Source organism: Hevea brasiliensis, chromosome 1 (assembly GCF_030052815.1).
Source record: "Hevea brasiliensis isolate MT/VB/25A 57/8 chromosome 1, ASM3005281v1, whole genome shotgun sequence".
NCBI classification, from domain to species: Eukaryota; Viridiplantae; Streptophyta; class Magnoliopsida; order Malpighiales; family Euphorbiaceae; genus Hevea; species Hevea brasiliensis.
In genome coordinates this window covers 87037771-87052384 of record NC_079493.1, presented here as the reverse complement: position 1 = coordinate 87052384, position 14614 = coordinate 87037771, and the positions used below count along the sequence as shown (strand labels likewise).

General features: G+C 37.8%; 1 protein-coding gene across 3 annotated transcripts in view; it reads right to left on the bottom strand.

The window, feature by feature from the left end:
- Nucleotides 1-14614, bottom strand: part of LOC131179308 (uncharacterized) — a 43248-nt gene that overhangs the window by 18747 nt on the left and 9887 nt on the right. For 2 of the 3 annotated variants that reach the window (XM_058145849.1, XM_058145851.1), the window contains exons 5-6: nucleotides 13044-13288; nucleotides 11488-11574 (exon numbers count right to left, since the gene is read on the bottom strand). In XM_058145849.1, the coding sequence (XP_058001832.1) occupies nucleotides 11488-11574; nucleotides 13044-13288 (332 nt within the window). The remainder of the gene's footprint in view (nucleotides 1-11487; nucleotides 11575-13043; nucleotides 13289-14614) is intronic. The other variant, XR_009148307.1, reaches the window with a different exon arrangement.

Below are 14614 nucleotides of genomic sequence, written 5' to 3'. Positions count from 1 at the left end.
ATGAAAGAAGAAATGGAGGCTTTAGATGTTAATGGTACATGGGAACTGTTGCCTTTGCCCACCGTAAGAAAGCTATTGGTTGCAAATGGGTATTTACTGAAAGGTAAATCCTAATGGTTCGTGGCTAGGTTAAAAGCACGCCTTGTAGCAAAAGGATATGCTCGGACATATGGGGTTGATTACTCGACACTTTTTCTCCGTAGCTAAACTTACCATTCGCTTGTTTATCTCTTTAGCAGCTACATATGACTGGCCCCTGCACCAATTGGATATCAAGAATGCTTTCCTTCATGGTGATCTTCAGAAGAAGGTGTATATGGAGCAACCACCTGGATAAAATTTGTAGGCTTCGAAAGTCTCTTTATGGCTTGAAACAAAGTCTTAGGGCCTGGTTTGGGAGATTCAGTGAAGCAGTACAGAAATTTGGTATGCAAAAGAGTAAGTGTGATCACTGAGTATTTTACAGGCAATCTGAGGCTGGTCTAATTCTCCCGGTAGTCTATGTGGATGACATTATCATCACCGGGAGTGACTCACAGTATTTCATCTCTTAAAACCTTCCTCCAAACCAGCTGCACCAAAGAATTGGGATTATTTAAGTATTTCTTAGGTATTGAAGTTATGAGAATTAAGAAGGGTATTTTCTTGTCTCAAAGAAAATATGTCCTCGATCTATTGACAGAGATAGAAAAATTAGGCGCTAAGCCTTGCAGTGCACCAATGACTCCAAATTTATAACTGTTAGCAGAGAACAGTAAGTTGTTTGAAGATCCAGAGAGATTGGTAGGAAAATTGAACTACTTTACAGTCACTAGTCCTGACATTGCTTATGCCATTAGTGTGGTAAGTCAGTTTATGTCATCCCCAACTCTTGATCATATGGAAGCCTTGGGACAAATCTTGTGCTATCGAAGGAGCTCCAGAAGAGGTTTGTTATATGGTAATCATGGGCATTTGAATGTTGAATGTTTTTCGATGCCGATTGGCCGGATCTAAAGTTGATAGGAGGTCAACTTGGATATTGCGTTTTGTTGGAGGAAATTTGGTGTCTTGGAAAAGCAAGAAGCGAGTGTAGTTTCTCGATCTAGTCTTTGAATCCGAATATAGAGCCATGGCACAATCGGTATGTGAGGTAATGTGGATATTTCAATTACTAGATGAGACAGTTTTAAGACCCCAACTGCGAAATTGTGGTGTGATAATCAAGTCGCTCTCCATATTGCTTCTAATCCGGTATTTCATGAGCGGACCAAACATATTGAGATTGATTGTCACTTTGTTCGTGAAAAGATTCAACAACAGATCATCTCAACAGACATATCAAAGCGGAGAGCGATTAGAGATATTTTCACAAAAGCTCAATGGAGCTAGGATTGACTACATTTGTAACAAGTTGGGCATGATTAACATCTATGCTCCAACTTGAGGGGGAGTGTTATGGAAAGTCAATCATTATATTATTTCTGTGTATATTCTGTATTCTGTATTCCTATTTAGGATTTCTTATTTATGATTTCTTCCTAATTAGTATAACACAATTATAGGAATCAATTGTATATAAATACCCATGTACAGATTAATTGAAATGATGGAGAATCATCTCTTTCTACATCTCTTTCTACAAGTATAAATAAGAAGAACAGAATATAAAAAGTTAAACGAGCCGAGAGTCACAGCAATGGGTAACCTTCTCGAGAACGACTGCGAAGTCGATTTAAACTCAAATTTCGAACCGTAAAATATGACGCCGCAGTCCTGAGGACCATTACGAACACAGAGGACCGTAAAATATGACACCGCAGTCCTTAGGACCTCCACTTAACAAAAGTAAGAAAATTGTTTTAAAATCCCTTGTAGGGTACTTAATAAGTTATCGGTAGGTGAAGTTCGGTAGTTCATTAGGTATTCTATGGGATCATGTTATGCCTTACAGAGGGGTAAGGCGTTACATGTTTTAGTAGTATCAGAACAAATTTTTGAAGTATGTTTTAACTTGAGATTTTGTGTCTTTTCCTTGTTAAGTACAACTGCTCAATGTCCATATTTGTTACATACAGTGCATTACATCATAAATATGAACTAACAGAAGGTAATCTCCTTGTGTTATTTGTTCAGGAGATACCCTAACTTCAGACTGAAATGGAAGAAGGGGATCGCTCAGTTGAGCAGTCTGTTGAAGCTGAGGCACAAGGGGAAGCCCCAGCTCTACAGAATGTTAGTGGATCAGTAGCACCAGCCCCACAAATGCCGCAGTTTCCTGCACAGTTCACACATCAGATGACTGCGATGTTTCACCAAATGGCTAGAGGTATGCCTGCTCAAGCTGCACCCCAGACACCCGTAGCACAACCATTGCCTCCAGCTAGACAGTATGATAAATTACTGAAGCATGGGGCTACAGAATTTAAGGGTACAATGGACTCTTTAGAGGCAGAGCAATGGCTTGAAAGAATGGACAGAGTGTTCAAGAAGCTGCACTGCCAAGATGAATTGAAGTTTGAGTATTCTGTGTCGCTACTGCAAGAGGATGCGTATGATTGGTGGAAGACCATCCCTCACAGCTTAGCTGAACCACCAGTGCTGACCTGGGATGACTTCATCAGAGAATTCAGATAGAAATACATCCTAGATGCATATGTTGATCAGAAATTGCAAGAATTTTTGAGTTTGAAACAAGGGAATAGATCAGTGGCAGAGTATGAGAGGGAGTTCTCCAGCTTAAGTCATTATGCTGGGAGTCTCCTTTCCACCAGCAAGGCTAGATGCAAGAGATTTGAGACTAGTTTGAAGCCCAGTTTGAGAATGAAAGTAGTGGGATTCAGACACTGTAATTTTTTAGAACTCATGTCTCAAGCACTCGAGTTAGAAAGGATTGAATCAGAAGCGACCCTAATAAAAGAAAAATCAGAAAAAGTTAAAAGATCAGAGAAAGACAAAGGGGAAAAATCAGTTAAACAGAGTTCTGGTGGTACTTCTAGGAAAAAGAAGAAATTTAGTGGACCCAGCAGGGGTTGAGGTGGAAGATTTGGTAGGGGCAGATTTTCTGGACAGAGACCCCCTAGGTCTGATCAGCAGTCGAGCAGGGGTTCATATTCTGCCCGCCCCTGTGAGACTTGTGGCAAGATGCATATGGGGGAATGCTATTGGGCCACTGAAGCCTGTTTTAATTGTGGAGGCAAGGGCCATTTAGCAAAAGACTGCACTAGTGCTCCTAAATATGGTCCAGCTCCTACTATTGCCTAGGGATCTATTCAGAGTCCTGCTCCTAGAGGTTCACAGTCAGTTGGCAGAGGTAGAGGCACTGCTTCTGGCAGTCAGGGCACTGTTGGTCAGTCAGCACAAGGAAGTGCTTCAGCCAGAGTCTACACAATGAGACAGCGAGAAGAGGCTGAGACTTCTGATGTGGTAGCCGGTACATTCTCTACCTCTAATCAAGATGTATTTGTGTTGTTTGATCCGGCTTCAACCCATTCATATGTTAGTACTAGCATAGTCAGTTCACTTGTTGTTCCATGTGTCCAAATGGGTTTTGAAGTGCTAGTAACTAGTCTATTAGGACAAGTGGTCCGGGTCAACAGAATCTATAGAGACTGTCCTTTGGTGATCCAAGGACATGTTTTCCTGTCAGATTTGATTGAAATGCCCTTCAGAGATTATGATATTATCTTGGGCATGGATTGGTTAGCCAAGCATTACGCCATGATTGACTGTAGACTGAAGACAGTCACTTTTTGTCTCCGTCTGTACGGTGATGTGGTAATACATGGGGAGAGGCATTTACTGCCATCAAACATCATTTCGGCTGCACTTGCTAGAAGAATGATCAGAAAGGGGTGTGAAGCATATTTGGCACATGTGATAGACACCTAAGTGGAGAGTCCAGCATTGAGGGACATCCCTACTGTATGTGACTTTCCGGATGTGTTTTCTGATGAATTGCCAGGATTACCTCTAGAAAGAGAGGTGCAGTTCGAGATTGATGTTATGCCTGGTGTGGACCCAATCTCCATAACGCCATATAGAATGGCACCAACAGAATTGAAAGAGTTGGAAGTGCAGTTGCAAGAGCTGCTTGACAAGGGCTTTATCCGCCCTAGTGTGTCACCTTGGGGAGCGTCGATGTTGTTTGTAAAGAAGAAGGATGGCACTCTCCGTTTATGTATTGATTATCGGCAGTTGAATAAGGTGATAATAAAGAACAGATACCCATTACCCTGCATTGATGACTTGTTTGATCAGTTGAGGGGTGCAGCTGTGTTCTCCAAAATTGACCTGAGATAAGGTTATTATTAGCTGAAAGTACAAGAGCAGAGTATTCCTAAGAATGCCTTTAGAACTTGCAATGGCCATTATGAGTTCTTGGTTATGCCATTCGGGTTAATTAATGCTCCGGCTGCTTTTATGGATCTGATGAACACTATCTTCAGACCATACCTTGATCAGTTTGTTGTGATATTTATTGATGATATATTGGTCTATTCGAGGAGTGCAGATGAGCATGATAAACATCTGCGGATTATACTGCAGACTTTGAGAGAGAAACAGCTATACGCCAAATTATCGAAATGTGAATTTTGGCTGAAAGAAATATCTTTCTTGAGGCATGTAGTATCAGAAGAGGGTATCAAGGTAGATCCAAGTAAGATTGAAGCTGTCCTTAATTGGAGACCACCCAGAAATGTCACAGAGATTCATAGTTTTCTAGGTTTAGCTGGATACGGCCGTCAATTTGTGAAGGGATTCTCCATGTTGGCATCTCCATTGACCAAGCTGCTTAGAAAAGATGTGAAATTTCAGTGGACGGATAAATGCCAACAGAGTTTTGATGAATTGAAGAAATGTTTGACTGAAGCTCCAGTCTTTACTTTACCTACTCCGGGTAAAAAATACACAGAATATAGTGATGCTTCTCACAATGGGTTAGGCTGTGTATTAATGCAAGATCGAAATATCATTGCCTATGCATCACGCTAGCTAAAACCGCATGAGAGGAATTATCCGACATATGATTTGGAGCTTGCAGCTATAATATTTGCTTTTAAGATCTCGAGACACTATTTGTATGGGGAAAAGTGTTACATCTACACAGATCATAAGAGTTTGAAATATTTTGGTACCCAGAAAGAGTTGAATTTGAGACAGAGGAGATGGTTAGAGTTGATAAAAGACTATGATTGTCTGATAGACTATCAGCCAGGGAAAGCTAATGTTGTGGCTGACGCCTTAAGTCGCAAGACTATGGCGAGTCTAAGGATTACTCCTTTATCTATGGTACATGAGTTAAGATCATTGCATGCTAGCTTAGAGATTAATGATAAGGGGCAGACAGCAGTTGCATAGCATGTACAGCCAATGTTGATTGATCAGATTAGAATGGCTGCTCAGAATGATCAGAAGTATCAGAAGTTGTTGGAAGAAGTCCGGCAGGGCAAAAAACCAGAATTCTCAATCAGAGATGATGGTCTACTGCTACACCAGGGCAGGATGTGTGTTCCTAATGATGTTGAATTAAGGAAGATCATTTTGAATGAAGCACATGAGTCTCCTTTTGCCATGCACTCTGGTGGCACAAAAATGTATAGAGGGCTAAAGGAGCATTACTGGTGGATGGGTATGAAAAGGGATGTGGCAGAGTTTGTATCCAAATGCCTAACTTGTCAGCAAGTGAAGGCAGAACATCAAGTACCCGCTGGGTTGTTACATCCACTACCAGTACCAGAATGGAAATGGGAAAGAATAACGATGGATTTTGTGATGGGACTTTTGAGGACACAGAAGAGTCATGATGCAGTATGGGTCATTGTTGACAGACTGACCAAGTTTGCTCATTTTCTGCCAGTTCGGATGGACTACAGTTTAGAAAGATTGGCCAGGTTGTACATTGATGAAATTGTGAGACTACATGGAGTGCTAGTATCTATCATATCAGACAGAGATCCTAGGTTCACTTCTAGATTTTGGGGTAGTCTTCAGAGAGCCCTAGGAACTAGATTGAACTTCAGTACTGCGTTCCACCCACAGACAGATGGCCAATCTGAGAGGATAATTCAAATCTTGGTAAGACATGCTACAGGCTTGTGTGATTGAGTTTGAGGGCAGTTGGGACACACACTTGCCTTTGATTGAGTTTGCTTACAACAATAGCTACCAATCAAGCATTGGGATGCCTCCATATAAAGCTTTGTATGGCAAAAAATGTAGAACCCCGTTGTGTTGGCAGAAAATGTAGAATCCCGTTGTGTTGGGATGACGTGGGTGAAAGAAAGATGATTGGACCCGAAATTGTTCAACAGACTGAAGAGAAGATTAGGGTTATCAGAGATCGACTTAAGACTGCATCAGACTGTCAGAAGTCCTACATTGATCTGAAGAGAAGGGATATTAAGTATGCAGTGGGTGAGAAAGTATTCCTCAAGGTTTCCCCTTGGAAGAGAATTATGAGATTCGGCAGAAAGGGGAAACTGAGTCCTCGTTTCATTGGGTCATATGAGGTTCTGAAAAGAGTGGGTCCTTTAGCTTATCGTTTGGCACTACCTCCAGAGTTGGAGAAGATACATAATGTCTTCCATGTGTCTATGTTGAGTAGGTATCGATCAGACCCATCTCATGTACTACCAGTAAAGGAAATTGAAGTGAATCCAGACCTCACATATGAGGAAGAACCCATAGAGATTCTGGCTTATGAGGTGAAGCAGCTACGAAACAAGCAGATACCGTTGGTAAAAGTACTATGGAACCATCATTCGGGCCAGGAGGCTACTTGGGAACGAGAGGAGGACATGAGGAGACAGCACCCACAGTTGTTCAGAGATTGACTCCAGGTAAAATTTCGAGATGAAATTTATTTTAAGGGGGGGAGAATTGTAACACCTTCGTTTGCATAGCCTGGTATATTTCACTGTTCAGGTAACCGGTGTCGGTCCGGATAATTAAGGGGATTAGAACCACACTTAAGACAACTAGAGAAGCCATAAACACAAATAATTAGTAATTGTCAATTAGTTAAGTATAAATAGGAAGAACATAATATAAGAAGTTAAACGAGCCGAGAGTCACAGCGATGGGTGACCTTCTCGGGAAAGACTGCGAAGTCGATTTAAACTCAAATTTCGAACCGTAAAATGTGACGCCGCGGTCCTTTGGACCATTACGAACACAGTGGAAAAGAGAAAATCACGAAAAAGAATTTTTAAGCCAGTCAAATAATTAGCTCAGGGAGCCGAAAGAAATATTAAATTATTTGTAAACCGGGTTGAACCGGCGAGAGTCAATTTGGTCAATTGACCCCGAGAGCTGACTCCTAACCTAACTGTCAAATAAAATCGGAGAAAAGAAAATTCCGGAATCGAGAATTAAATAAAGAACTAATAGAAAAAAAAAAAAAAAAAAAAAAAAGAGAAAATGAAAAAGTGAAGGGAGGTGACATCATGCATGATGCCATAAATCTTATAATTAATAAATTTAATTAAATAGATTTTTGGGTGTTCCATAAGACAAAATACATAAAAGAAGAAAGAAAAAAAAAAAGACAAAAAGTCATCTTCCTCACATGTTGCCGTCTCCCATCTCTCTTCCCTCTCCATTGTTACGCCTCCATCAAAGCTTGCACTCAAGCCTAAAATTCTTCACTAAACCTTAATAGCTTCCATAAAAACCTTATTAGAGCTTGTTTTAATCACTTGAGAAGAAGATTGAAAGAGGAAAGAAATACAAAAGATAGAGATTTGAAGGAATTGAAGTTCTAAGAAAGGTTAGTATGCTAACTTTCAATTTTCTACTTTAAATGCATGTTTAGTTACTTAAATGAACTTAGAAACTAATGAAATGAAATAAAATATGTGTGGAGGACTAAACTGAAATTTCGGCCAGCATGATGGGGAGTGTGATTTGCATGGTTTGATGGATTTGAATGAGTATATGAACCTCAATTAGATGAGTGATTATAGTTAAAAGCATTGAATTGGTTAAATGCAACAATTAGTGTAAATTAGGATTTTGGACATTAGGATTTAGAGACAAAAATGTGAGAAACTTCTAAATGATGTCTTTGATCTAGTTTGAAGTGGGAAATGGTCAATTGTGACCTAATGAGGTGTGTTAGGAGTGTTTGAATCAAAAGCAAATTCAGATTGAGTGTGGTCACGCTGCTGGCAGCATGACCAAGTTACCTTTGAAGGACCAAAAATGAAAATTTGCAAGTCCAATTGGTATGAGACCAATTGGTAATGAAAATAGACAATAAATGACACAATTTTCATTTAGGAACCATGCCCAAAAAGTGACCAAAACCTAGTGAACAAACTGACCAAACTTGGAAAATCTCAGTATGCCCTGTACAAACCGACCAAATAAACAGTGTTTGTTCATTTGGCCATAACTTGAGCTAGGCAGGTCTAATGACCTGAAATTTTACCAGTGGTTAGATGAGATATAAACCTAAAACTTTCATGAAGAACACAAACCCAAATTATGCCATTAACGAAGTCATTTGGCCACCCCAAGTTGGTGACCTAAAACTGCCAGCACCAAAAATTGCCCAGAAAATCTGGGTTGAATCTAATCCGGCAGCCATGGTTCAAATGGCTATAACTTGAGCTACAAAACTCCAATTGGAGTGATTCAAAAAGGAGAATAAACTAAAGACAATAGGGAACAGTTTTTATGAAGAAAGTTTTGTTAAATTCCAACAATAAAGTAACCAATGGAACAGTGCAACCTTAGACACCAAAACTGAAAATTTATCAAATTTGCCTAAAAGACTTAGAATTTGAGTAAACAACCAAAACCAATAAATTTAGTGACTAAAATGTGGTACGTGGGTGAAGTTGGAATTCCCATACCTATTAAGCCTTAGAAAGTCAACAATTTGACTTGAATAGTGTAGTAAATAGTAACCCCAAAACACAAAATTTAAAGAATGCCAAGTTTAGCACATTAGAGCTAGGTAAAAGTGAAGTTAAATTTATTTTTGGATGTATGTTAAGTTATGGTACTGAAACACTGTGAAATTGTGTGTTTCAGTTGAAAAGAACACCGGGAAAGAACTCGAAGAATCGAGTCAAGGCCAAGAGGCGACTCGCTTGAGGTTTGTGCACAACGTATAATTTCTGTAAATTATTGTTTTGAATAATTTGAAAAGTGAATTGTGCATTATTTATGATGCTTTGATCTAAATTGCTGAAAGTTATTGTGTATGTTCGAAATGGCAATGTTTAACAAATTATTAAGATAAGTTTTGAAACCACAATGTCATGACCATATATTTGAACACCTCACTAGCATTACTAGTGGGGGTAATCAGTTTCGAATTTTGATTCCTTTTCTGGGTGAAGTGTTGAGGTGTGCCAGTAGAAGAGGAACTTGAATGGATATCCATATATTTGAGCTAGCTAGCCTTGTGAAGTGATTTCTCCTTAGCCTCTGGCTATTGAGTTTATATTTGTTTCGAATGGCATGATATAACTGTGGGTTTTGTAAAATGTGTTTTGATACTTCGAAATGAACTTGTTTGCATTAAAAATTTCATAATTCATGTTCAGTCCAATTTTTGAATAAATGTGATTTAAATTCTACATAAAGATTATTTTAGTATGTTGTGCACCACTGAGTCCTAGTACTCGTGATGGTATTATTCGTGATTTAAAGACTAGAGGAAGCGTGATGAAATGCTAAGGATTGAGGATCTATCAGCTTGAAGTTATCGGGTATAATTTATACCTTGACTGTAAATATTTCTTTTAATGTATGTATTGCACATAAATGTATGGACATGTAAATTCGGTCTTGAGCAGCTTGTACAAAGTTTGTATAAAGTTTGTAATAAAATTTAGTTGAATTTCTTTTGATGTAAATTTTCTTTGCAATGGTGTATATAAATTATCTTTAATGAAATATGAATGGAACTATTTTATTTAATTTGAATGAAATGGATTGCTAGTATTTTGATGATCATTGAATAGTGGATTTGAAATTTGAAAGTTGATAAATGTGTTGAGAAATTGGTTGAGATTGAGTATGAATTTGAAGCAATGGTTGAAAAATTATTGGAAGTGCCTTTTTTCAGTTATTTGAAGAACTGTTTTCTCAAAATACAGACAGAACTCTGTCAAAATTTTTATAAAATTTGCGGAAAAATAAAATGGGCCAAAAATTTCAACTAGCTTCCAACTTAAATTAAATGTTTGATACCAACTAGCAAATGCTCACCACTTAACAAAAGTAAGAAAATTGTTTTAAAATCCCTTGTAGGGTACTTAATGAGTTATCGGTAGGTGAAGTTCGGTAGTTCATTAGGTATTCTACGGGATCATGTTATGCCTTACAAAGGGGTAAGGTGTGACATTGCATATCTAGTTAATATGGTAACTCAGTTTTTGTCTTCCCCAACTATTGCTCATATAAAGCTTTGAGACAAATCTTATGTTATTTAAAGGGAGCTCCAGGGCGAGGCTTATTATATAGTAAGCATGGGCATTTGAATGTTAAGTGTTTTTCAGATGCAAACTAGGCAGGGTCTAAGGCTAATAGAAGGTCAACTACCAGATAATGTGTCTTTGTTGGAGGTAATTTGGTATCTTAGAGAAGTAAGAAACATAGTTTAGTTTCTCGATCTAGTGCTTAATCGGAATATAGAGCTATGGTATAATCAATGTGTGAGATAATATGGATACTTCAATTATTAAATGAGATGGCCTTAGGACCTCTCTGCCTGCGCAATTGTAGTGTGATAATTAAGTTGCTTTCTATATTGCTTCTAACCCTGTGTTCCATGAACGGACCAAGCATATTGAAATTAATGGTCATTCTTTCCATGAAAAGCTTCAACAAGGGATCATCTCAACACAATACATCAAAATTGGAGAGCAATTAGAAGATATGTTTACAAAAGCTCTGAAAGGAGCTCGAGTTAATTACATTTGTAACAAGTTGGGCATGATTAACATCCATGCTCCAACTTGAGGGGAGTGTTATAGATGTCAATCCTTATAGGAAGTCAATCCCTATAGGATATCCTTGTTAGAAAAGATTCCTAATCAATATAGAATTCCAATTCAATGTAGAATTCCTAATTAGTATAGGAAGTATAGGAGACAACTATACACACATACATACATATATATATTTGTATATAACATATTCAGAAATCAATGAAAAAACACCTTTCTCACAAGTATTCCTAATCTTAGTACTAGTCAAACTCTAATCCTATACTAGTAAGACTAGTTACTATAAATACCTATGCCATCTAAGTATCTTACTAGAGCTTATTATTATTGATATTGATATTGATATTGACAATTGAGAATTAATAGAATTTGAGAGTTTACTTCTTTGTCCCTTCGATTTTTCTTTGTAGTTCTACATCAAACTGTTAATGTCCCATTATCTACCAAAACAAAAATACAACACAAATAAAACTGCACAAGAAAGATCTTTGACATTGTGCAGCTTATAATCTTTTAGACAATGAGATCTAACACAGTTTACCTCACAGCAGCCACTGTAATAAATTCATCATCCTTTTGCAAAAGTACTGTATAGAATCCTCGAAAGTTAAGACGGTTGAGTTCTGACCTACAAAAGTTGGAAATGGAATAACAAGAATCAAACTGAAATGTACAATACCCATTTTCTAGTACAAGTAAAAATCCAAGGACCTTAACATAGACAAGATGTATTACTCAAATATATGAAATAGAGAAGCAAAAAATGCAAGCTAAATTACTGATAACTTGAACATTAAGAATGAAACACTGCAAAAGAGGTGCAACAAACGATAGTGATTTCCAGCAGACTGGCAGGAGGTTATTGAAGCCAATGACATGATGAAGTCTCAGCTAGTCATGTGCTTCTAAAGCTGCTTAGATCCCCCAGCATCCCTGAATACTGATGTGGAAGACATGAGACTTCAGCACAACATGAGCAACAGGAGACTCCTGCCTTTTTGTAAGGAAATCATTGTTTTCATAATAGGCCTTCCCAGTGAATTTTAAATATAATCATATCCCAGGAAACTGGGAAATCTAGTATGTTTTTTTTATCAGGGCTTGTCACTTGAAAGAAGAAGAAAGTGCAGAAAGACCTTGACATTCGGAATATAGGGCTTTTAAGAAAGCATCAATTTTAGAAGTTGTGTCCAAGTCTTTTGCTTATCATTAGCACAAGAAAATCTAGTCAAATATGTCACTCTCCTTTTTCAACCCCTAATAAGCAATATGAGGCGGCCAGAAGACCCTAAGACTCTCACTAGAACACGAGGTCAATATGAGATGACTTTTGCCAATCATAAGGGCTACGTATAATCCAACTGAAAAGGGTCTTATGAGGAAAATTTAACTTAAAACTTAATGCAAAACCCAACCTAAGTTGAAAATAAACATAAACCAACCCACACAATCCCAGATTTTTCCTTTAGTGGTGTTAGCCAAGCAACTATATTATGCTACAAATACTAGAACCAATAAAATAAAAACTAACGATTAATATTCTTGTTTTGATAACCTTCTCATACAATTAATAAAAAATAAAAAATAAAAAAAAATAAAAAAAAAAACTGAAGAACACATCATAGTACCAATCAACCAGATTAGATATAGGCATGGCAGTAAATCAGGCCTAGATCAAGATTCTGAACCAGAAAACCACATCACCCAAGCCATTATTAAGTGGACCAGAGAAATTGGCCATCAGCTGCCACCAGTAATAGGAAACCTCACCCTCAAAATCAAATGATAATGGGATATGAATTACAATGCACAAAGAACCCACAACCAATCTGCTTATCAATAAATGAAGTGGAAAAGGTGTCCATTATACAAGATAAAAGAAACATAGGAAATGAGAAGGAAAAAGGAGATTTTTTAATTAAAAGAAAGGAAGAAAATTGGAAAAAAAAAGATGGGAAGAAAATTTTTAGCTATTGATAACTGGTCTTCCTCTATACCATTGATTTTTTTAGTTGCTTTTAATGTAGAAAAAATAAATTAAGTTCCTAACAGAAATGGCAAGCAGTAAGGTAATTTGTTCTAGATAAAAATTCTTACTCCTTACTAAATATAACATCTTTAAGAAGATCTCTCTTGGTGTGAGGTTCTTCAACAGGCTCAAAACACTCGTGCATCACATCAAGTGCAATACTGAGCTTGCTGTAGATCTCAGTCAGGGCCTCAATATCAGAAGAATCATGTTTCTGACTATCAGACTGGATGAATTTTAACAGTGTCCAAGAAAGATTGTTTGAACCCACTGGAATTGGTTTTCCTAGAAGCTTATGGAGGCCCAAGAAAATCTGCAATAATCACACAATCATTAGCAGTACATTGAAGAAATGGAGCCCTAGAGCACATTATAAGAAGAATATGCATGCATGATAGGCACTGAGTTGACTTAAAATCTTGACAGGAAACATGCTAATTGATAATGTCCATTTATCGTCACATGGGCAATACAATAATTACAAATGCAACCAGGAAAGCTTGCTCAAAATAATATAAAATAATAACAGATTTTGCAGGTCCTCATAGAAAACAGCTGCCGGGTTTCTAGACGAGCAAAGAAAGATGAAGAAAATAAGAAAATCCCAGCTGCTCAAGAGTCCGTTACAGCAGAACATGGAGAAGTTTTCTGTTGGAGAAATTCTTGCAAGGTAGGACACGTCTATGCAAAAGGGGAGGGGGGTAAGTGTTTTGCTTGGGACGTATTCTCCTGGACTGGTCTATGTAATTTCCTTTTGCAGTTAATTAACATTTGAGTCCTTATTTATTCTCTTGTACATTCTCTGAAAATTTGAAATGCAATGAGAAGTATCCCTTGTTATTTTAATTACATTGCTCAATCCCTTTTAAATACAAAAGTTTAAGATTCTTTTATCAAATTGGTCTGACCTGCTGTCTGAATGCCCAATACTGGAATGGAGAACCATGTTGAAGCAATAGATGAATTTGGCCTTGATAGATGATGGCTTCGCAAAACTTCTTCTGGATAATGACCAACTCTAGATTATCCTCTATAGAATCAGAATGTGAGTCATGTTAGCCTAGAAAACAAAATCGTGCTTCTTTCCCTAAGTGAGTCAATAAGGGGGCTCATCCATGTTTAATATTTGTTATGGAAAGTCAATCACTATATTATTTCTCTGTATATTCTGTATTCTGTATTCCTATTTATGATTTCTTATTTAAAATTTCTTCCTAATTAGTAGAACACAATTATAGGAATCAATTGTATATATATACCCATGTACAGATTAATTGAAATTAAGGAGAATCATCTCTTTCTACATGGTATCAGAGCAGGTCATCAATCTAGGGTGACTATTTGTTCTCACCACCCAGCTCAGGAGAGACCTTGGCCGCCGACCGGCCGTTTCGACCCCGATCAACATCGCTGGCGTCGCCTCAACCCCCTCATTCCACCACTGTGTGCTGTTGCCTGATCCAGTACACCATTAAAGGACTTCTGAGGTTTGGCTCTCAGATCCTATTTCGGTATTTGCTTGATTTGTGATTTTGGGTTATTTTGCTACTATAAGCACTTTGGATTAGCATTTCGGTTAGTTTTCTTTGTCTCAACAAATGGCAGACAATAAGAATGTTATTTCTGATGTGATTCCGGT